Source organism: Oryza sativa, chromosome 11, assembly GCF_034140825.1.
Source record: "Oryza sativa Japonica Group chromosome 11, ASM3414082v1".
Lineage (NCBI taxonomy): Eukaryota > Viridiplantae > Streptophyta > Magnoliopsida > Poales > Poaceae > Oryza > Oryza sativa.
Window position 1 is genome coordinate 18,508,719 of NC_089045.1, and position 23,940 is coordinate 18,532,658.

A 23,940-nucleotide genomic window follows, 5' to 3' on the forward strand; every position below is an offset into this window, starting at 1 on the left:
AAGGTAATCTCTAGATCTGTCCCATTTGTGCTGTCATAACTGGATCCTCAAACATTTGGATTTCAAACAGCGCAAGCCACCAGGATGGCTCAGATGGAGAAACAGATTGAAGCCTTGAAAAGAGACAAGGTAGAACTAGCTGCGGAAAGGGACTCAGCCTTGAAGGAGGTTGAAGGTACTGCCAACTGACAATTTGAACTTTCCTCTCTTTAATGCAGCAGATTCTTATTATAAATGTGTTTTGTAGACCGTAAAATCAAATCTCAAGCTCAGTTTGATGTCCTGGTTGGTAAGATCAAGAAGCTTGAAGGAGCAAGAGACGAAGTCGCCAATGTCGCTACACCACTTGTCCAAGCTATGTTCCTTAATAACAGTGGTCCGAGTGCACTTGACGCAACCGAAATCTTTGACAAGCTGAGAGTTGCACCGGATGTATACTTCAAGAATATCAAGAAAGCTGGAAGTATGGGAGCTAGTATGGCATTGGCGATGACCAAATCCTTGTACCCGAGGATTGAAATTGATACCATTGATGGCTTTGCAGACGGGACAAGTGAAGAAGCTGCTCTTGATCTTATTAGTAAGGCTCAAAGTGCGGCTGACAAGATTGCAAGTGATGTTGTAGAGCAATTCCGCAACAACGACCTTCAGCCAAGCAATAATAACTCTGATGATGAAAGGACTGATTCTGACTGAGTGTAAATGTAGCAAATGGAGGCTCAATTTGTACAATACTGGTGTATTTATGCTGTGCTTGATAGTTCTACCCAAGTCTTTGATTTCTTAAAAGCTTTTATCAAGCTTTGTTGAGCCTAAAACCCAAAGAAGCTATTTAAAACTTTCAGTCCTCGCAGACTAAGTAGAAAAAATCAAACAAGGCAATGATAGACCAAGTAAGCAAATTAAATTGATAAAAAATCACACTCCATTATTATGATGATAGCCCCCCGACTGACAACGGCAAGAAGAAAACTTGGTGTTGACAGTCAAAATAGGGAAATACAATGATAAGCTTAAGCATAGAAACGGCGAAGATGTTCAATATTCCAAGAGTTGTCGACGAGAGTACCGTCTTCTCGCTTGAGTCGATAGGAACCTGGCCGGGTGACTTCAGAGATAATAAATGGCCCCTCCCATAAAGGAGATAACTTGTGCCGATCCCGTGTAGTTTGAATTTTCCTCAAAACCAGGTCGCCAACTAAAAAGGCACGGGATCGAACATTGCGATTATGGTAACGCCGCAACCCTTGTAAGTATCGAGCCGACCGAATCAAAGCTGCTTCGCGGACTTCTTCCAATCGGTGCAAGTCATCCACTCAGTCCTCTTCGTAGCGTTCTTCACGGAAATTTCGAAAGCGCAAAGATTCGAATTCAACTTCACTCGGCAACATTGCTTCTGCCCCATAGACAAGGAAAAAAGGTGACCGGCCTGTGGCCCGACTGGGTGTAGTTCGCAAAGACCAAAGTACCGATGGCAGCTGTTGCACCCATTTGCCGGCATAGGGTTTTAGCCGGTCAAAGACACGCGCTTTAATCCCTTGAAGTATCATGCCATTGGCTCGCTCCACCTGTCCGTTGCTCATGGGGTGTGCCACTGAGGCGTAGCAAATCTTAATTCCAAAGTCCTCACAAAAGTCTTTAAAAACTCCGCCAGTGAATTGTGTGCCATTATCAGTGATGATCCGATTGGGCACTCCAAATCTATGCACGATGTTGATGAAGAAATCTCGAGCATTATCTGCTGTGATCGCGATTACCGGTTTAGCTTCAATCCACTTGGAAAATTTATCAATGGCCACGAAGAGATGCGTGTAACTGCCGACTGCCTTTTTAAACGGGCCAACCATGTCAAGCCCCCAAACCGCAAACGGCCAAGACAACGGGATAGTTTGCAACTCTTGAGCTGGTAAATGAATTTGTCTGGCGAAAAATTGGCAACCTTCGCACGTGCGCACAATCTTGTCGGCGTCGGACACTGCAGTAGGCCAGAAAAAACCCTGCCGGTAAGCTTTGCCGACAATGGTGCGTGCAGCGGCATGGTTTCCGCATATCCCAGAATGTATGTCTTTCAGCAATTGTCTCCCTTCCTCTAAAGATACGCAGCGTTGCAGAATTCCTGAAGGGCTTTTCTTGTATAACTCAGCTTCATGCATAACATAAAGTTTGCTCCGCCTTGAAATCCGCTCGGCTTCACCTTTGTCTTGGGGGAGTTCTTGAGAAGTCAAAAATCGTATGAGGGGTTCTCGCCAGTCGGCTTCAACCATAGCTACGTCATGAGTGCCCGCAACTTGAGTAGTATCTTTGTGAGGTACTGTCGGCGTATAAAGGTGTTCGACGAAAACATCGGAGGGTGCCACCTCGCGCTTGGATCCAAAGTTTGCAAGTCTGTCGGCGGCTTCATTGTTATGTCGAAGAACGTGACTGAGCTCGAGTCCGTCGAACTTGTCTTCCAATTTGCGTACCTCTGGTCGATATGCCATCATATTGTCGTCAAGGCAAGACCACTCTTTCATAACTTGGTTGACAACCAGCTGTGAATCGCCTCGAACAATCAGACGCTTTATCCCTAGGGAAATTGCAATCCGTAGTCCATGAAGGAGCGCCTCATACTCGGCAACGTTGTGGGACGCCGAAAAATGTATCCAAAGCACATAGCTTAATCTTTCTCCAGTTGGGGAAATCAAAACCACTCCTGCTCCAGTGCCCGAAAGTCGTTTTGATCCGTCAAAATGCATGGTCCAGTGCTCCATCTTCTCCGCAGGGGTATCCTCCTGGCACTCGGTCCACTCGGCGACAAAATCAGCTAACGCTTGGGACTTGATTGAAATTCGGGGCTTGAATGATATGTCCAAAGACATCAACTCCAAAGCCCACTTAGCAATCCGTCCGTTTGCTTCGCGGTTGTGCAATATATCACCGAGCGGAAATGATGTGACCACCGTTACCGAGTGACCTTGAAAGTAGTGAGATAGCTTCCTGGTAGTAATTAGAATACCATATAACAGCTTCTGAACCTGAGGGTACCTCGTTTTGGAGTCGGCTAGGACTTCGCTGACAAAGTAAATCGGTCGCTGGACTTTCTGAACATGGCCTTCCTCCTCGCGCTCAACGACCAAGACCGTGCTCACAACCTGGGAGGTGGCTGATACATACAGCAACAACGGCTCCTGCGGATGTGGTGAAGCTAAGACTGGTGGCTCGGTGAGGAGTTTCTTGAAATCTTCAAAGGCCTTCTGTGCTTCGGGTCCCCACTGGAAATCATCTGTTTTCTTCAGTAGCTTAAAGAAGGGCATCCCCCGCTCGCCAAGTCTTGAAACAAACCGGCTGAGCGCCGCCATGCATCCAGTTAGCTTCTGAACATCTTTCTGGGTACTTGGCGGTTTCATGTTGAGGATAGCAGTAACTTTCTCCGGGTTGGCTTGGATGCCCCTATGAGACACCATAAAGCCAAGCAGCTTCCCTGACGGTACTCCGAAGGTGCACTTTTCAGGGTTCAATTTCATCCTGAAAGCACGGATGCTCGCAAAGGTTTCTTCTAGATCCGAGATCAAATCATCCTTTTGCTTGGTCTTGACGACTACATCATCCACATAGGCTTCAACGTTGCGGCCGATCTGCGTTGAGAAGCATCTTTGGATCATACGTTGATAAGTTGCTCCTGCGTTTTTTAGTCCGAACGGCATGGTGACGTAGCAATATGCCCCAAAAGGCATGATGAATGAAGTCTTCAAGCAGTCGGATTCCTTCAGTCGGATCTGATGATACCCCGAGTAGCAATCCAAAAAACTGAGAAGCTCACAGCCGGCGGTCGAGTCGACTACCTGGTCAATGCGAGGCAACCCAAAAGGATCTTTAGGGCACGATTTGTTGAGGTCAGTATAATCAACACACATGCGCCATTGCCCTGTTTTCTTCCGAACTAGAACCGGGTTTGCCAGCCAGTCGGGATGAAGGACTTCTTTGATGAAGCCTGCTGCTAACAGCTTGGTTAATTCCTCCTTGATCGCGTCCTTCCTGTCTTGTGCGAATCGGCGGAGTCGTTGTTTGATAGGCTTGGCATCTTCTTTGACATGTAAGGAGTGCTCAATCACCTCTCTAGGAATACCGGGCATATCAGATGGTTTCCACGCAAAAATATCTTTATTGTTCTGAAGAAAGGTGATGAGCGCGCTTTCCTATTTACAATCTAACTCGGCGCCTATTACAGCAGTTTTAGTAGGATCAGAGGGATCTAGGGGAATCTTCTTAGTCTTGGCTTCGCTTTCTCCACTTTTTGAAGTCTTGGTAGCAGGTATTTCTCCTTCGCTCGCCGTGGCTGCAGCCAGTCGGATATCCTCTCGGGCAGACGCCATCTCGCGGGTTTGAGCCATGTCGCAACTCTCCTTGTCGCATGTGACGGCTTGCTTGATGTCACTCCGTAGGGATAGGACTCCTCGGGGACCAGGCATCTTCATCATCATGTAAGTGTAGTGCGGGACGGCCATGAACTTGGCTAATGCCGGGTGTCCGAGTATGGCATGGTATGCTGTCTCGAAATCAGCGACTTCAAAGCTGATATTCTCTGTGCGAAAGTTTTCCCGAGTACCAAAAGTGACCGGGAGGGTGATCTGGCCGAGTGGAGTTGCGGATAATCCTGGAATTACTCCGTGAAAAGGTGCATTGCTTGGTTTCAGCTCGGAGCGAGGAATCTGCATATCATCCAAGGTCTTGGCGAAAAGGATGTTGAGTGCACTGCCACCGTCAATGAGGGTTCTGCGAAGCTTGACATTACGGACCACTGGGTCTAGTACCAGGGGGTACCGCCCCGGGTGGACCACTCGGTCAGGATGATCCGAGCGGTCAAACTTGATTGCAATCTCTGACCATCGAAGATACTGGGGCGTGTCGGGCTGCACAGCATTGATCTCCCGTTCAGTCAGCTTCTGCTTCCGTTTAGACTCATAAGCCAGGGGGCCGCCGAAGATATGGTTGAGCTCCTTGCGGTGATCTTGAAAACCTGCCGGGGTGTCGCCGTCGTCCTTCTTCCTCGACGTGCTTTGTTCTTTGTCAGAGTTCTTCCGTGCAGTCTTGGTGTATTGATCCGCGAATTGCTTGTAGACGAAACAATCTTTGGCCACATGGTTGGAGTTAGGATGGTGCGGGCATTGGGAGTTCATGATCTTGTCGAACGTGTTGACGCGCGAACGCTGTCGAGAAGAGTGGCTGGCGGTTGCAACAAGTTCCGCAGGCTTACGCTTGCGGTCCTTATGATTGTTACTTCTACCTCCTCCCGTAGCCGGCGTATCCTTTTTTGGCTTCCAACTGGGACCCGACTGCTTTGATGCGGTGACGGCGTCTTCAGCTTTGGCGTACTCGTTGGCTTTTTCAAGCATAAGCTTGACTGTCCTGGGAGGCTTACGCCCAAACTTGCCGACTAGTTCTTCGTGGCGAATCCCTTTGGTGAACGCGGCGATGATGACGTCATCGGTGATGTCGGAGATCTTGTTACGTTGTTCAGAAAATCGCCGGATGTAATCTCGAAGGGATTCTCCGGACTTCTGAATAACGTTGTAGAGGTCGTATTGTGTGCCGGGACGCTCAAAGGTGCCTTGGAAGTTGGCGATGAAGTGGTCGCGTAATTCAGCCCAAGATCCAATTGTACCACGGGGCAATCCATGGAGCCAAGATCGGGCGGAATCCGCTAAAGCCACCGGTAAATAATTCGCCATGGCCTTGCTGTCTCCTCCTGCTGCGCGGATTGCGAGACCGTAGACGGTAAGCCACGATTCTGGGTTAGTGGTACCGTCGTACTTCTCTATTCCAGTCGGTTTGAAGCCGGCTGGCCAATCCACTCGACGCAGGTCGTCGGTGAAGGCTGCTACTCCATCAAGGTCGTCGTCGTGGCGGTCTGGCGAATGATGATGGCCTCGAGCCGCTCGGCGCTGTATGATTGTGTCGCGAAGATCGATGGGGCGGCGACGAGGTGGTGAGCGAGGCCGTTCCACTCGGCGCTCCCTATGAAGGTCGAGAGGTGAGTGAACAGACCGCTCGTCGTGACCCCTGCTCCTGCGGTTGGATCCTGCGCCGGTGATGCTGAGGCTTGGATGACGGTAGTCATGAGATCGGAAGTGGGGGACTCGGCTGCCAGTCGGCGTGTGGACGCTTTCGGAGTTAACTGGGACCGACGCCGCAATCATGGTCTTCGTCTGGTTCAAGATGTTGACGACGTGGTCGGATTGATTGAGCTCGTTTTGGTTGAGGAGGGTGTCGAGAAGGGTGATCGCGGCAACCGCATTCTGTTGAGGGGTGCGGAAGACCGGTGTCCCTTCGACATCTTGTTGGCCGATGAGATCACGCGCTCGGCGCCCTGCTTCCAAAGCTCGCTGACGTCGATCCTCAGCCTCCTTCGCGGTCCGCTCACGGTCCTGCTGCTCACGCCGTAGCCGTTCTTGTTCTTGCGCTTGATGCTCCTCCTCCAGTCGGCGACGTTCTTCGGTCTCCCGGGCTTGGCGTTGCTCCTCCGTCTCATTATTGGCCATGAAAACGCCAAAGTAGAGAGGGGTGTAGTTGTCATCTAGGCTTCCGTCGAAGTCGTCGAAGTCGTCGAAGTCGTTGTAGCGAGAACTAAATTCGTCGTACTCCACGATGTCAGTAGGACGTGAGTCGACGGTGGGAGAGCTGTTGTAGTCATCCAGCTGATCCGTCGAAACCGTGCCGAGTGGTTGGAGGATGACGCCGACTTCCCTGAAGCTAGGCGAAATCGGTGTTGAAGCCGACTTCCGCCTAGGCCTACGGGATGAAGACGCTGTCGTGGTGGAGACGGCCGCTAAATCGTCGGGGAGCTTCATCAGGACTGGTGGGTAAGCCCCATCATCTTGATCTGGTGTCATTGGAGAAGATGCGATCTCGGCCGAGTGGTTTGAAGCCGACTCGGTTGAGATGGTCTTGAAGTAGCTTTCAGCCGCGTTCGGGAATCCAAACGGGACCGAAATCCGGTTCTCTCCCGACTGGTCTGATTCCGAGTCGAGGAGAGAAATCTTGCCGAAGTTGTTGGTGACGAAGTCGAGGCTGCCGAACCGAAACGTCTGCCCGGGAGGGAAGACGAGGTCGTCGATGCCGGAGACGGAACCCATTGCACTGATCGGCGAAAAGCTTGACGCAACCCCTACCTGGCGCGCCAACTGTCGAAACTAGATTTCGGCAATAATAAAAGGGGGTGGCTATCAAACTAGGAAAGTGTATGGGTTTGGAGACAAAGGATTTATACAGGTTCAGGCCTTCTTATAAAAGAAGTAATACCCTACTCCTGTCCGGGGATGAATCCGCCGAGTGTATTATTGATTGTATGATTTAGAGAAAATCAACATCTGCCCCTAGAGGCACCCGGACCCCCCTTATATATAGGGAGGAGTCCGTGTTACAAAAGATAATCTATATCCCTAACGGAATATGCAAATACAGATGAAATATAGTCGTAACCGACTAAGTCTCAAGGTGTTTCCTTGATGTACAAGTTAAGAAACAAACCCGAGATACAAATAAGATATTCTATATATATTCAGTATCCTATATCCAGTCCAAATATCATCGCCATGTAGATATGGGATATCCATAATCTCCACAGTACGTCTAGAGCTCATCCCCCATAACAGTTTGCAAGGCTGGTGAACGAGTCAAGAGGGGATCGATCGATTCTCTGGCCAAGCCGAGCACTATGATGAGTCTCAACAGCAGTACGAGGATATCCTGTTCCAAATGCTTGCACAAGATGGCTTTTCGCACTCTGGAGTTTGTAAGCATTCATGATGTCTCACATGCCTACATTGTAGAGTATGGTATGGAAGACCAATTATTTGATGTATTCAAGTGAGGATATGGTTCCCTATATATATTTGTGTGCATGATGTGTAGAAATTAATTAAGGAGTGGCAGTCACCAGCAGATAGGCCGGTCAATCTCATCAGCAGAAATTAACATATCCTTTCTGTTTGGTCTTCCCCGAGAACATCCGGTGAAACATATGCTAATGATGTTTGCATGCAGTGGTCAAATTAATGCTCTTGATACCTCACAAGTCCTATTGCAGCCTCCAACATTTTAGAGATAGAAAGACAAGCAAACGGAGTTCCCACATCTTAAATTGTCTTTTTTTTCTCAACTAGGAAGATAGCCCGCGCATTCGCGCGGGCATGTGTCGTAGACTATGTTTTAACATCTACAATATATGATTTCTCCATAAATTGTTTTCATTAGCAATGGTTTTATAATTTTCTAACCTAGCTATTAGTTGTCTTTATAACATATCATATTTGATTAATCCCTACAAGCAATTATTTATAATATTCTTCATCATCTAAAAAGTAGGTAGACATATTTTGTGTTAGAAAACATGTATAGCAAATTAAGTGTAAATTCAAAAGTAAGATGTTTTTTTAATTGGATGTAGGTTGTCATTGTTTATTGATGGATAAATTGGGTGGGATATGAGGCTCCACTAAATGTATGGGTTTATATAGCCTAATATTATTGTTTAGTTTGACAGAGAATCCATATGTGAACGTTCCATGTAGAGTGTGCGTGAGACTCCATGCAACCTAGAGTGAATAATATTGGATGAAGAAATATAGTTGTGCAATATATTATTTTGGAAGATGATGTATTATGAATACACGCTTGTCTTTTAATATGATATAGATATAGTGGCTGGAAATAATGGGTTCATCGGTTTAAAAAGGCCTAGGAGGATTTATGGGGTAACATGTGGAGACTTTATATCAAAAAGAAACCATTATCTAAAATTGATTAGATGAAATATAAAATAAAATTATAAATATAGCTTAAAATTATGGTCTTTTTAATATTTGTTTCTCTCTTTAGTTTAGTAGCTGAAAATAGGGAGGAGACTGGAGAGAAACGAATAGCATAGAACTCGAATAAGATATGAGAAAGGGTTCGCAGTGCAATAGTGTTACGTGCATGTGATTGGAGAGGGAGGTGGAGGGTACATTATTTTTTTTCAATCTTTGTAAACAATCTAAGTGAGAACCTATGATTTGTTGTTTTCTCATTCTAAGAATCTTTAAGACATGACATGTGGTGGCTTAAGTTTTTTTATAAAGAGAAAGGTGATCTAATAGTTAAAAATAATAGGGCATCAAATTAAGTGGAAACCGATGGATAGATATATACTTTATTTTTTCTTTGAATTTCAGTTTTTTCAAAGTTTTAAAATATCATACATGGTGGCTTAAGAGTGCTATAGAGCACATTTAATCGATCTTTACTATGTAAAACGATTCAAGAATATATAATATGTGTTGTCATGTTTTTCAATATTTCGTTGTTATTTGGTAAGGAGATGTTGTTTTTATTGAGGTAGATTTAATGTGTTCATCTGTTTGAATTATTTATGTCTTTAAATCCAATTGTTAAAATTATAGCTCCACTGATTTAAATGAAAATTGATGAAATTATAAGTCCACCAATTTAATTGAAAACTGATGGTTAGATTTGTTTTCTTCATAATATTTTTTATAATTAGAATTTTTATTTATAAAATAAGAAGGTATGAGAAAGAATTATTGAAGATGGAGAAAGTGTATGTATGGATACTTACGTGTGTGGGGTGGTGGGAAGGGTGGGCTAGTGGGGAGAGAAGAGTTGTGCCGGTGGGAGACAAGCGATGGATGTGGATTGTGGTTTCTTTTAAGAAAAAAAAAGATAAATCTAATAGTTGAAAATAGATGGTTTACCGATTTATTATAATTCCATGTGGTGGTTTAGTAGTGTTTATAAGAGTACCACGTGGCAGTATAGGAGTGTTTGTATACTTTTAGCATGTAATTTTTTTATTTTTAAATGGTAATTAGGATGACATGGCACGCCCTAGAAATTATTCTTTTCTGTAGAAGTTTACCACGGTTGAATCATTAAGTTTTTTAAAGACACCATGGATCTAAATTTAGATGTGTTCGCAAATTTGATGATTATTTAGGGTGCTTGTTGTTTAGCCAGTAAAAGATAAATCTCGTAGAGCTTTGCAGGATGAAAACACGTGCACACCCTCATTTGTAGCAGACCTAATGCTAATTGCATTGATAATCCCTAGCAAGAATAGGTTAGCCTATTTGGATAACCAAATTAAAGCAAGAAGCACGCACGTTGAAAACCTATATATTCAATGTTTTGATTTCTCTGCATCGTTGTGGTTTATTATATAACTTAGTAACAATTATGATCACTTAAGTTTTTATATGGGGTTGCTAGCTATAAAATAGGAAATTCACCAGAGGGAGGAGTACATATATGTAGAGAGAGGAGATTTCTTTTATTGGAAACAGATCCTTGAGATATATTTAATGGTTAGAAATAATAGATTCACCGGCTTATAAGTTATAACGGATGGTCATATTTTTTTTAATTTTTTCTCATAATTTTTAAGATTTTTTTGTAATTTATAAGAGTGCCACATGATGGCTTAGGAGAGTATGTAGGATGTCACATGGCGACTTGAGTACGTTCGTAGAAAGCTTATGGACTTGTGCGTAGAATACAACTCGAAATAGCATATATTTTTTACAACTAATGGCTGAAATTATTAATTTAGTTTTTATCTCATGAGAGTGAAAAAAAAAAGAAAAAAGAAAAGAAGGGAAGGGGGGACACGTACTTACGAAGTATGTAAGTACACGTACGGGATGGATCGACATAGAACGTGGCGCTTTCTAAATATACATTTATTTGGTATTTTTTTATGTTAGATCTGACGGTCAAAAAAAAATATGGTTCCACCATATTAAATAAAAATCAATGGTTAGATATTATATTTATTTTAGAATTTTTCTAATTTATTAGAGCGCCACTTGACGGCCTAAGAGCATTTGTAGAGATGACATGTGATGGTTTAGGAGCGTTTGTAGGAAGTTTAATGGAGTTAATAATTGTAGAAAATCTTATTTTGTCGTTGATTTTTTTTTCATTGGTGTTAGAGGTACATATCACATATGTATTTCCTGCTTTTATTTTTTTTCCGTAAGTACGTGTGTACTTATTTTTTCTTCTTCTTGGGAACAGTATAGGTAAACTTTGTTTGTGTTTAACGTATGGACGTGCAGATATATATCATGATGTGTACGTATACATGAGTTCTTTTAATAACAAATCTAATGCCACCAATTTAAGTAAAAATCGACGGTAAGATCATATAGTGCCATGTGGCAACCTAGGAGCGTTTGTAGATGTGCCACGTGGCGGCTTAGAAGCATTTTTAGGAAATTTAATGGACTTTTAGTATATAATAATAGATAGATAGATAGATAGTGAGTGATTGGGTACGGGGTATATTATTGAAGGTAGTGTGCAGCGTGTATGAGTTGTCCTCTCTGCTTTTCCATTATATTATAGATATAATTTTTTTAACATGTGTTGTCTCCCTTGTCAGATACTGTATGAATTAATTCCATAGGGATAGGGGATGCTTATACCTTATTCAAAATAAGGGGATTACAATAGTTGAATGTAATATATGTTCAAACACTTGTTAGAATACTCGCTTTATTTGGAACAATTTTGTGTCAATAATCCTAGACATAATAATTTTGCACGCGGGCACTCACAACACGCGTACACTCATTCATGGCAATTGTATGATTTAAACCCGGGTAGGCTGGTTACATCACAAGGAACCTAACTAGTTGAGCTACGCTCACTTCGCGGTGCACAAGAATATTTGGAAAAGACATGATCCCATCTTTTGTGACTATCGAATGCTCCTGATGTCTTACAAACCTACTTGCATCTGACATGTAGAACTGGAACAAGTTGCAAATTTGCCATCTAATTGGTGATATTCTATTTTCTCCAAGAACATCTTGGAAACTTTTTGTTTATTCGTGGTTGTGATATGCAAATCTATTTTACCAACGTTTTCGTAGAGTGGGCAAGGGCCGTCCACCTGTGCATTTGGTATGACTTAACTCTCTGCTATGGTGTTCTCTTATAGGTAAGCTTTACAACCAGAAAAATATTCTGAGGACTGATTCTTGATATTACTAAAAGATGTGATGTGTGCTTGTAATACACGACAACAAGCCACCTATATATATGGATGTATTGCGTTCATTACAAGCGATGAAATATTGCACGATTTTCACAGGGCTTAGATAAGTGGCCACAACAATCAGGAAAAATTCCCAATGTTCTGTCCAACACCAAAGGCCAAAGTTTTAGGTGATTCAACACATCAAAGACTTGAGTGTCTCCACATGAGGATTGTTGACATATATGTAAGTGAATTGCCCACTCCACATCAGAGGCTTTAACCTTTTGGTTGGGTGCAAGCAACACAATAACTACATTTTTATTAGCTTCTAAAGCAACTTTAACCACAAATTTACCTACGTTGAAATCCTATGCATGTATCAACAATTGGTAGGGAAATAAAACAGTAGAAACTACTTCATGCACTCAAATGGATTTATATATATATTAGTGGGTTTACATGTCAATGCAGTCATGCGCCAATCCGTTCAATCCTAAACTGGAGATAGAAATTAAGGTCAATAGAAATATTACTCCTGTTTGATGTGTGCCTAAGTTCTTCATTTAATCAAGTGCCATTCATTGACAATTCACTAGCTACCTCCGGCGCGCCTGAGTTGTGGCAAGTAAGCACAATCACGTTGATTAATCAACAATTCTGGCAGCGTCAATGTATGAACTCGTATATTTCTCTCTGTTTCATTTCTGACCCAATATGTGTTTGACATATTGCTAAATAATTTTATGGTGTTAGTATTGACTAGCAGTCGCTGTGTGGCATATTAGGGTTTGCATTTCACTGCGTCCTCTATAGGAACGAACACAAACCAACCAGAGAAGGATGAATGGTTATAGTATCAAAAACCAAAATTTTTAGCAGAATTAACACTTACCCTCGTAGTTGATGGAAATCTAGACATAGCCGGTTAGATCGTTATGTGCATACCGGTCTGACCGTCCCTATGCCGCCAATCTGACTAGTATTGCCCGGCCGGTCGAACCACCGCCTCCTCGCATGCTGCTGCTCAGCGCTGCCTGTTTGACCGCCGCCTTCTCGCCGGTTAGACCACCCGTAGTATTTCGGTCAAACCGTCGGGATCTAGAAAAATGCGTATCGACAAAACTCTTGAAAGTAGATGAACTTTATTGCATCAATATGTATTTACAAAGTGTATCTAAAGCAGTCCTCTCTCAATTTTTAAACTTTGATTGAAATCTCAAAGCAAACCCTAACTATTCTCTCCCAATAAGTTGATATCTTGTCCCTAAGCATAGTCTCGTGCCTCACTATTGATCAAGACTAACCTTAAGTCACCTACACACAATCAGACGAAACAACTGTTTCTGAGCACTGATATCACAACCTGACCCATGTTAGTCGCACGTACTCACACCAACATCCAAATATAATTCTAAACCAATTCATCGAATAAATCATTAGCAAAGCTAATTGTTCATCACAAAATATTAATGACGACAATGATTGCACATCCTCAAGTGTAGTAGGATGTACATGCCATTTTTCTAGACCTTAGTGTTCACCCTTGGATCTCGATTCGCATGGCCAGCGACAGTGAGCACACCACATAATTATGCCATTGGTTCTTGAGCGAATAAATCCACATCAAAGTATTTCGATCAGCTTGTGAATTTGTAATTCCTAGCCCAGAACATTTGTAGAACACTACCGAACACTCCCGGATGTCTGTCATGCCTATGAGGGATCAAGTATGATGTGGAGAAACTATGTTCTTGGTGGAAACCAAGACCTCTCTCGCGTGCCTTTGAGATGGTTGTCGGTGAAAAACCAATATCTCTCGTTTTGTCATTGCATTGGCTTGTGATCGAGTTTCTATCTCCTTTCTTATATAGGCTTCTGTTTTCATGGAAAACAATTCTGTTGCTTGAGTCTATATATATATGTATATGCTACAACCACTACCACTAGCTTTCGAATTTTTAAGAATAAAGTTGGATCTTTTGAAAGTAGGTTTCATGGTTCAATGCAATTTATTCGGGCACTTTTTCACAAATGATGTAACGCTTTATTTTTCCCATGTGGATGTTCATTTTGTCAGATATACGAGTTGGCTAATTTTGCTAGCCTGTTTCGTGGTGGCGTTATTATACAACATAAACTAAATTGATGCAAAGAACTTAATTTGTGTATTGAAGTGTGCCTAGCTCCAGAGTTCTCTACATTGGGATTCTTTCATGAATAAGCCTTTTGGGTGGGATTATATTAAAAAAAAACTTTGGTCTTTCGAAAATTTAATTGCATTTTCCAGACAACAAATTAAAGCGCTTATAAGGTTTGTCCTGTGGTTGCAGTATTTTGTCTATTTGGTATATATATCCGGAATCCTCCACATGATTATTATTGAATATTCAAGCTAACATTCTATTTCCCGTTGAAGAAGTTTATTTTGTCCACTAATTGAAATCTGCTACCATGCATAACACCTGCTCAATATTTAACAGGGAATGATGTTTCCAAATGTCTTAACACTCGCCTATTAAGGTCGATATATATAAACTACAAAGGCATATGTGCTATATATGTCAATAAGTATATACTACCTTTGTTTTTAATATATGACATGGCATTTGACAATTTACTCTTTTTTTTAACTTATACATTCCACTAATTTAAATGTAACTAATTTAAATTCTACATAATATGGGACATTTATTCCTAATAGTATTGCACATATCTACAAAGTCTCATATTCAAATTTATTATATTTTAGCCGTTACAAAAAAAATGTAAAAAATGTGACAGAGAATTTTATGTATTTTATGACTGAAATATGATGAATTTGAAGATAAAATTGCACACGTAGGTATATATACTATTGGAAGTCAATGGCTCCACATATGTAAAAAGCAGATAGTAACATGCATGATTTTTCCCGTGAATAAAAAATTGACTTAATATAAACATGTGCAAAGGTTAATAATATAGATGGATTGATGAATTCACAAATATATGGCTCATTTAAACGTGACCGTTCGTCGCTGGACCGTCGACATATTTGCACACTTTAGTATAACCAGACTGCTAGAACAATATGCCATCCTGTGCTGCAGCTACGATGAACACACACTAACATATATAAGAACCAGCAATCCTAGTGGGTACGCAAATGGAACTCTTACGAGCAGAAATTCTTGCTTGATTTGGCTTCTTATGCTGCTATTTTTTCATAGCAATGGAACTCAAATCGGCAGTCTATAGATTCACAAGAACTTTAGCCCGGGACACCTCTCGTGTTGGACTGTAAGCACTCCTGACACCCCATAAGCCTATATATTCGTATGGTACTGAAAAGAGAAGTAATATGTAACGAGAAACGACATTTGTTCTCTCTATGCCGGTTGTGAGCAAGCTAGAAACCAAGAAATTCGATATCTTCTGCTGGTACATTCACGTTTGGCTTGTGTGCTCTACTGACGTCGTGTAGGCACTCTCTGTTTTTATTTCCCAGGGATATGGGTAAAACTCTACTGAAATACTACTGAAATACTATCTCTGTCCCAATTTAAATGCAGTTGTGGGTTTTCCGTGTCCAACATTTAATCATCTGGTTCATTTAAAAAATATGAAAAAAATAAAAAACAATAGTTTCATTTAAAAAATTTATAAAAAATAAAAAAATAGTCACACGTAAAGTACTATTCATGTTTTATCACCTAATAACAATAAAAATACTAATCATAAAAATAAAATAGACGGTTAAACGTTGTACATAAATAATGCATAACTACATTTTTTTTGGAACGGAGGTAGGAGCAACCAGCAAACTAGTTAGCTACGACTCTCTCCGTCTCAAAATATAGCAACCTAAAATAGGATGAGACCCATCTCATTTAATACTTCTAATTAGTATACGTTTAATACTTCTAATTAGTGTACAAACATCCATTGTGACAGGGATTAAAATTTAGTCCCTGGATCCAAACATGCCCTAAGTAATCCGCCGTCGATAAGCCAAAAATACTCTAGTTATATAGAAAAAAATCAATTGCTGGAAGACTACTTAATTAATTTAAGACAGAGGGAGTACATGATACTTCACTAGGTGAGTGAACGTCAGGCAAATTAATCTTGACTTCTCCCCATAAAATAAATTACTTTTTTTTCTCTGACGAGCTAGTCTTCATAGAATTACCCTAACATTGTCACGTCAGGAGCAATTTTCCTAATGCCGTTTGGTTTAGAGGGGATTAAAGAAGATCGGGAGGGATTGAGGGGGAATAATTCTACGCCACAATTGGTGTGGAATAAATCCCACTCCAATCCCTCTCTCACAGGGATTAATCGAATAAGGCCTAAAGAGTTTACTTTTTTCTGACGGTTTTTCCCGTTAGAACTAACGAGGTCTGTGGTAGTGTACCTCTCAAAGTCTCAATACATCATAAGTAAAAAAAAAGAACTGCATCAATTCGGATGTAGTTATTCCGATTAATACTTAAAGAGTCATATTGCATAGGTATGATCATGCTATATAAGAGGATCAGTTAGGACTAAAAACTATTTTTAGAACCTGGACATTGCCCTGATTCAGTAAATTCATCTCCGTTTGCATTGATGAACCGATACATGTGTCATCCTCACATGGTCCTCACACCACAACATTACATGGTATCATCGACCGCAGAGCTGAATGGTACTCCGTGGTTTCAAAGCGAACACACATGCTACACAGCATAACAAACTTTAGATATGTTTCTCCACTACCAAGTGGCTGGCAATTCCTGCATCTTAGCAATGAGACGTGCTGCCCTGCATAGAGTACAAAGGGTATGCCATTTCTTTTTAGGCAATGTCTTTCTTCTCTGAGGGCAAAGAGCAATGTAGCACAACGCCATTAATTCTGTTGATGGGAGACTCTGAACATTCAGGGCGACAGGAAAAATATTCTGGTGTCTGTCGGCTAGAACACGTATTCTAGATGCCTTAAGGCTTGTGAGCTCTACTTCCTTTTATTATAGACGGATGTTTTTTTTGGATAGAAGATATAATTCAATTATCGTACCATGCATATATAGAGGATACGTTTCACTACCAGGGGATCGATCGATACAGTCAAGGATTCCGTACTTAAGTGGCATTCGTTCAGTACGACTTATATTAATTTCAAGTGCGAAGGTTAGAGGTTGTGTCGAATATGTGTACATAATAATAAGTGTATACAATAATGTTAAAAGTTTTTTTTTGACTATATGTGTATATAGCCGGTTACCGTTAAGAACTTCGACATAGGTATAGAAATAGAGTAGGAGTAGTCGGTCTCAATCCTAGGCATTTACTTAAATAGAATGGCAAACATGTTCTAACCGTAAGGTGATGGTAGCATAAGTGTGGGCACGACTTATTGGTGGCCTGGCCGGTGGAGGATAACAGATACTCCTCTTATATACTATAATTTGTTGGATCATGTAGAAGCGCTCGTATTCAGTGGCCCAGAGGTGTAGCCTTCGGCTGAGAACTCCGTTATAAAATATCACGCGTCGGTGACTTCACTCTTGGATATTCTATGGCGTTTCTTCTGTGCTATCAGGGCCGGTTTAATAGCAAGTGGTAACAGAACCTGCTGGAGCCATAATAGAGGTATGAGGGTGTCTCCACACCTTGACGACTACGCAGGATTTCAAGGGACGTACATGGACGCAAGGTGGAGCACGGCAGTGATCAATGGAATCTGATCGATGGAATCAGACACTTCAGGAGACGACCAGATGTGGTGCTCGGGTTGATGGTGGCGGAAGCAATTGGCGATCCAATCGGTGGATTGAACACTTCGGGCGGATGGCTTAACCTTTCCGGTGAGCTACCCTCAACAGGGAGACGTGTGGTCACACGCTCGGTTTGATTGAAACTGGAGGCGATCGGTGAAATCAAACATTCTGGGAGAGGTGGCCCATGGATTTTAGTGAGCTGAGTTTGATACGGAAATAGCTAGACATGGTGGTCGGATCGTTCGGTGGTTGGGAATATGGCGCGGATTCGCCGGCTTCGGCTCGCGGCTTGATTGACGGGTAGTCAATCAGAGGTTGGAGCGGGTGGACCCTTGGTGTCGATGGAGAGGTGGCACCTGATGGATTGCTACGGTGGTGACGTACGTATGACAAGCATTGCACATCACAGAGGCATGCATTGGTTTTTGATCAGAGGTGTTCGTCGTCGACGGAGTTGACCCGAAGTGTTTGGTGGTGATGCAGGAAGTCGTGGAGGCGTATGTGTGAAGCTTGGAGATGGTTAGGGCTGCGGGCGGTGTGCGGTCTTCATGTCATGTCCGAAGATGAGCAATGGTCATGCGATACCGATCGTTTCTGATGGGGGGTTCGCTACGCAGGAGAGGATGTGGACTCGAAGTCCAGCCATAGAGCGAGTCCAGCCATAGTGCATGGCATCATTACAGTAGAGACGAGTGTGAAACTAAGTCGGACACCAGGGAAATGCGGACTCTGATTTGGGAAGAAATGGGATGTAATTGGCCTTGTAGAATCAGCAAAGAGTATTTCCACGAGATTGTGAAGGCAATCGGTTCAAACCAAAGCCAAATTTAAGATTGAGGAGAATATTCCTTGGCGGTGGTTGTTTGGGCGATGAAGTCCGGGCAGTAGGAGCACGGCTTGATGTAGGCGTCGTGTAGGTGCCGATGGAGTTTGTCGGGCCGGCTCCGATGAGGAGGCGGCGTGTACCGACCACAGGGTGGCACTGTTCCTGCGCCGGGGAGACGGCTCTTGTGGGCGTTAGTAGCTCCATGGCCGGCAGGAAGGCAGCGGTGGCGCTTGCCTTGTTTGGTGTGGTATTCGGCTACTTCCTATAGCGGTGCATCGGGGAGGATCGATGCATGATGTATCCCCGAGGACGACCGTAAAGATGAACACTAGCGACGACCGGGTGATCGTGGTCAATTGTCGAAACTAGATTTCGGCAATAATAAAAGGGGGTGGCTATCAAGCTAGGAAAAGTGTATGGGTTTGGAGACAAAGGATTTATACAGGTTCAGGCCTTCTTATAAAAGAAGTAATACCCTACTCCTGTCCGGGGATGAATCCGCCGAGTGTGTTATTGATTGTATGATTTGGAGAAAATCCAACATATGCCCCTAGAGGCACCCGGACCCCCCTTATATATGGGAAGGAGTCCGTGTTACAAAAGATAATCTATATCCCTAACGGAATATACAAATACAGGTAAAATACAGTCGTAACCGACTAAGTCTCAAGGTGTTTCCTTGATGTACAAGTTAAGAAACAAACCCGAGATACAAATAAGATATTCTATATATATTCGGTATCCTATATCCAGTCCAAATATCATCGCCATGTAGATATGGGATATCCATAATCTCCACAGTAGCCCCCGAGACCTTTGCAGTCAACCATCATAGCCTTCTCAAAGATAACAATCCGAGTGCTTCAAACTTTTCATGCCAAGGCCTGCCGAGTAGCGAAGACGAAGACTGTAAAGGGCGAAAAGATAAAAAATACGGTGCATCGAATAGATGCACCTAATTAGGTGTAGCCCCCAACTATGTGATTAGTTAACAAACTAAACATATAGTTGAGAATAAAATAATAGCACAATCGGGCATCATATGACAAAAGCATACGCGGCGCCTAAAGAGGCATTCTTGCCGACTGCTTTTTAGCCATAATAAAAAAGAATCCGAGTGGTTAACACTCTAAAAGGTTCACGAATGAACTCACTTGACCGGCATCCGAATAAAACACTCTAAAGATTACCTGCCAAGTATTATAAAAATCATGGTAACGAATAAATCTAATAGCCTAGGCTATGACTATTCACCATAATGAAAACAGGCATATAATATACCAAGGAAATGACTATGATAAAAATAAGTCATTCCAAGTTAACCCAGACAGCTTTTGTAGCCTAAAAAAGCCGACAAAAAACAGTATAACACCTTTCTGTCGGGCACCTTTTTATTTGCATTGCAATAATTCCAAAGAATTATATGACCGCATAAAAAAGGATTTTATCAGCATTGGGCAACACTATTGTGCGCATAAATTGCCAAAGCAAAAAATATGCCTAAGTCCCTAAGGAACACAATGGGCCACGCTGTTAAAAGTATTGGGCTGAGGTACTGTTCAGGCCTAAGCCCATTTGCACCTCCGATACCCTTAACAAGAAATCTCGAGATCCAAGCGACACTTCGTCTTCCCCGCCGGAACTCTCGCCATTTTCCCCACTCCCTGCTACAGTAAAGAACTGCGCCGGCAAACTAGGGTTCACCATTCCGCTCAAATCCACCTTCGAAAAGTGCATCAAAATCCTTCCCGTGATCCACCGCCTCAATCCCTCACCTCTCCCTAGCCATCCCTCGAATCAAATCAGCGCATTCGGGTAAAATCGATGGCGGAGGAGAAAGAAAGCTTTGAAGGCCAATGGGCGCCGTCCGACGTAACGGAAGAGAACCTGAAGGAGATGGTGGCGCACGGCGTTCTCCCTGCCAAGGAGATCATCGGGTGGCGGCCAGCATGCGGTGAGGCTTTTCCAACCCCCGATACACACGAGATTGTGGTCTTCTCTCATTTCTTTTATGGCGGCTTCGCTCTTCCAACCTCGAAATTTTTCCGCGGGATATTAAACTTCTATGGAATCAGCTTGCATCACCTAAACCCAAATTCCATAGTCCATATCGCCAATTTTGTCCATGTTTGTGAAGCCTTCTTGGGAATTAAACCCCACTTCGCTCTGTTCCGCCGAATCTTTTTTCTCAAGCCTCAACCGAACAAAAATAAGCCATGTGTAGTCGGAGGGGCCGGATTCCAGCTGAGGGGAACTCTGAGCCAGAAGTACTTCTCAATGCCCTTCAAGACTTCAAACAAAGGGTGGCATGCAAACTGGTTTTATGTTCAAAATCCTGAGCCTGCTCTCCCCGAGTACTCTTGTCTTCCTCCGGTGTACCAAGATACTTGGAACTCTCTTCCGATCGGAGATGAAGCTGCTCAAGCCTTGGAATTGATGGATAGCATGTTAAAACTCAAAGAACAAGGCTTACAAGGAGAGCAGATTACTCGGCATTTCATCAAATGCCGACTGGCACCAATCAAAGAAAGATCCCGTACAGCATTCGAGTTCGACGGCAAGCATGATCCCAATCGTGAAGAACCAGACTCTCTGGACTTTAAAATCATGAAGGAGAGAATGTATAAAATTTTCTCAAATGCTATTGTCGTCAGCTACTCACATCAGCTGCCAGTTGTGTCATATAATGCATTCAATCCGCCTCCGCAGGTATGCATCTGAAATCTTCAATCTATGACCAAAACATTATCTTGTCTTCATGTTGAATTAATTAACCGTGGAAGCATCTCATTTAGGAATATGCGTTGATGAAATCTGATCCCCCAATCACTCAGCGCCGGTCGCCTCATCAGCACACCGTTCAGGGAGGTGGAGGGCTAAAAATCAGACCAGATCCGCAACCTCAAACCTCCAATCCAACTGGACAGACAGGTTCTCGCAAGAGAAAACTGGTGCTCGACAACGATGAAGGCGACGACGATAAATCTGGGGACAAGGGCTCGCCTAATAAATTCCCAAAGCGTACCATGCCCAAGAAAAAACTGGCTGGCCGTCAAATGCTAAAGATTAGAACATCTTCCAGGTATAAACCTCTCGGTACCATCTCCCTTTGACATACTTCTCTCATAGAAATTACGCTGAATGTTGAAAGGGCACTTTGCAGGAAACCATCCGACATAGATCCAACTGGAAAAGATCCTGATCCGGCTGTGACAGAGCCAAATTTATCCAAAGACGCTGAGCCGACTGCCGAAAACCAGCCGACTGCCGAAAGTCAGCCGACTGCCGAAAGCCAGCCGACTGGCGCCCATGCTTCGGATGACAAGGCCAATCCGAGTGACCAGCCGCCGACTGGAAACCAGTCGGCAGCGACTGAAACTGCAACAACCCAAGAGCCCCCGACTGGAAACCAGTCGGATACAGGTCTAAATCAAGAGATTCCTGAAACTGAAGCGCAGGCGACAACTTCTCAAGGACCAGAAACTGGTAATGACTCGGTAATTGGGTCTCCGGATAAAGAGCAAGGATCACCTCACGCTCAGCTAGGCACATCCTCAGGTAACTCATCTTCTCAAGTGATGCCATTCTGAATAACTCCAGCTTGTTCGTCTAATGTCTTGGAAATACATCAGGTCCATTAGGCGGCGACGAAGAAGAAATTCTCCGCATAAAGGCAGCTGATGACTCTCGTCCTCCTATCTTACTCAAATGGTGGGACGAGAACTCTCAAGTTTCCGGCATCGTCATAAATCACCAAAAAGAAGATGAGGAAGTGTGCCAGCTGAAGAAAGTACTTGGAGAAGCTACTCGCATTGTGAATGTAAGTCTTCTAGGTGACTGCCTTTGATGACTATGTTTTCTCGTTAGCAAAATTAATCCATGAACCACCGTGCAGAGAATCCATCTTCGTAACGAGGCCAAGACCGCAACCTTAGAAAAGCTGGTTCCACATTTGGGAACTCTTGAAGCCGTTAGGGAACAGCTACATGAGGCCAAGGAGCACGCAAAAAAGACGGAGAAAGAATTAAGGGAGCGAATTGCTCAGCTCCAGGATTCAAACTTCGAGCTGAGTGGTTCATCAAAAGGTAATCTTCCAGATCTGTTCCATTGATTTATGTTGTCATAACTGTATCCTCAAACATTTGGATTTCAAACAGCGCAAGCCACCAGAATGGCTCAGATGGAGAAACAAATTGAAGCCTTGAAAAGAGACAAGGTAGAACTGGCTGCGGAAAGGGACTCAGCCTTGAAGGAGGTTGAAGGTACTGCCAGCTGACAATTTGAACTGTCCTCTCTTTAATGCAGCAGATTCTTATTATAAATGTGTTTTGTAGACCGTAAAATCAAATCTCAAGCTCAGTTTGATGTCCTGGTTGGTAAGATCAAGAAGCTTGAAGGAGCAAGAGACGAAGTCGCCAATGTCGCTACACCACTCGTCCAAGCTATGTTCCTTAATAACAGTGGTCCGAGTGCACTTGACGCAACCGAAATCTTTGACAAGCTGAGAGTTGCACCGGATGTATATTTCAAGAATATCAAGAAAGCTGGAAGTATGGGAGCTAGTATGGCATTGGCGATGACCAAATCCTTGTACCCGAGGATTGAAATTGATACCATTGATGGCTTTGCAGACGGGACAAGTGAAGAAGCTGCTCTTGATCTTATCAGTAATGCTCAAAGTGCGGCTGACAAGATTGCAAGTGATGTTGTAGAGCAATTCCGCAACAACGACCTTCAGCCGAGCAATAATAACTCTGATGATGAAAGGACTGATTCTGACTGAGTGTAAATGTAGCAAATGGAGGCTCAATTTGTACAATACTGGTGTATTTATGCTGTGCTTGATAGTTCTAACCAAGTCTTTGATTTCTTAAAAGCTTTTATAAAGCTTTGTTGAGCCTAAAACCCAAAGAAGCTATTAAAAACTTTCAGTCCTCGCAGACTAAGTAGAAAAAATCAAACAAGGCAATGATAGACCAAGTAAGCAAATTAAATTGATAAAAAATCACACTCTATTATTATGATGATAGCCCCCGACTGACAACGGCAAGAAGAAAACTTGATGTTGACAGTCAAAATAGGGAAATACAATGATAAGCTTAAGCATAGAAACGGCGAAGATGTTCAATATTCCAAGAGTTGTCGACGAGAGTACCGTCTTTGCGCTTGAGTCGATAGGAACCTGGCCGGGTGACTTCAGAGATGATAAACGGCCCCTCCCATAAAGGAGATAACTTGTGCCGATCTCGTGTAGTTTGAATTTTCCTCAAAACCAGGTCGCCGACTAGAAAGGCACGGGATCGAACATTGCGATTATGATAACGCCGCAACCCTTGTAAGTATCGAGCCGACCG

The 23,940-nt window shown here is 43.0% G+C and overlaps 1 protein-coding gene across 1 annotated transcript; it reads left to right on the plus strand.

Annotated features, from left to right (window-relative positions):
- The first annotated feature begins 20,410 nt into the window (after positions 1 to 20,410).
- LOC136354183 (uncharacterized) lies at positions 20,411 to 23,411 on the plus strand. Its single transcript, XM_066305863.1, has 8 exons — positions 20,411 to 20,540; positions 21,518 to 21,668; positions 21,750 to 21,795; positions 22,045 to 22,144; positions 22,219 to 22,406; positions 22,482 to 22,671; positions 22,744 to 22,848; positions 22,921 to 23,411. Exons 1-8 carry the CDS (start codon positions 20,411 to 20,413, stop codon positions 23,367 to 23,369), a joined length of 1,359 nt encoding a protein of 452 aa, XP_066161960.1. The 3' UTR covers positions 23,370 to 23,411.
- The last annotated feature ends 529 nt before the right edge of the window (positions 23,412 to 23,940 follow it).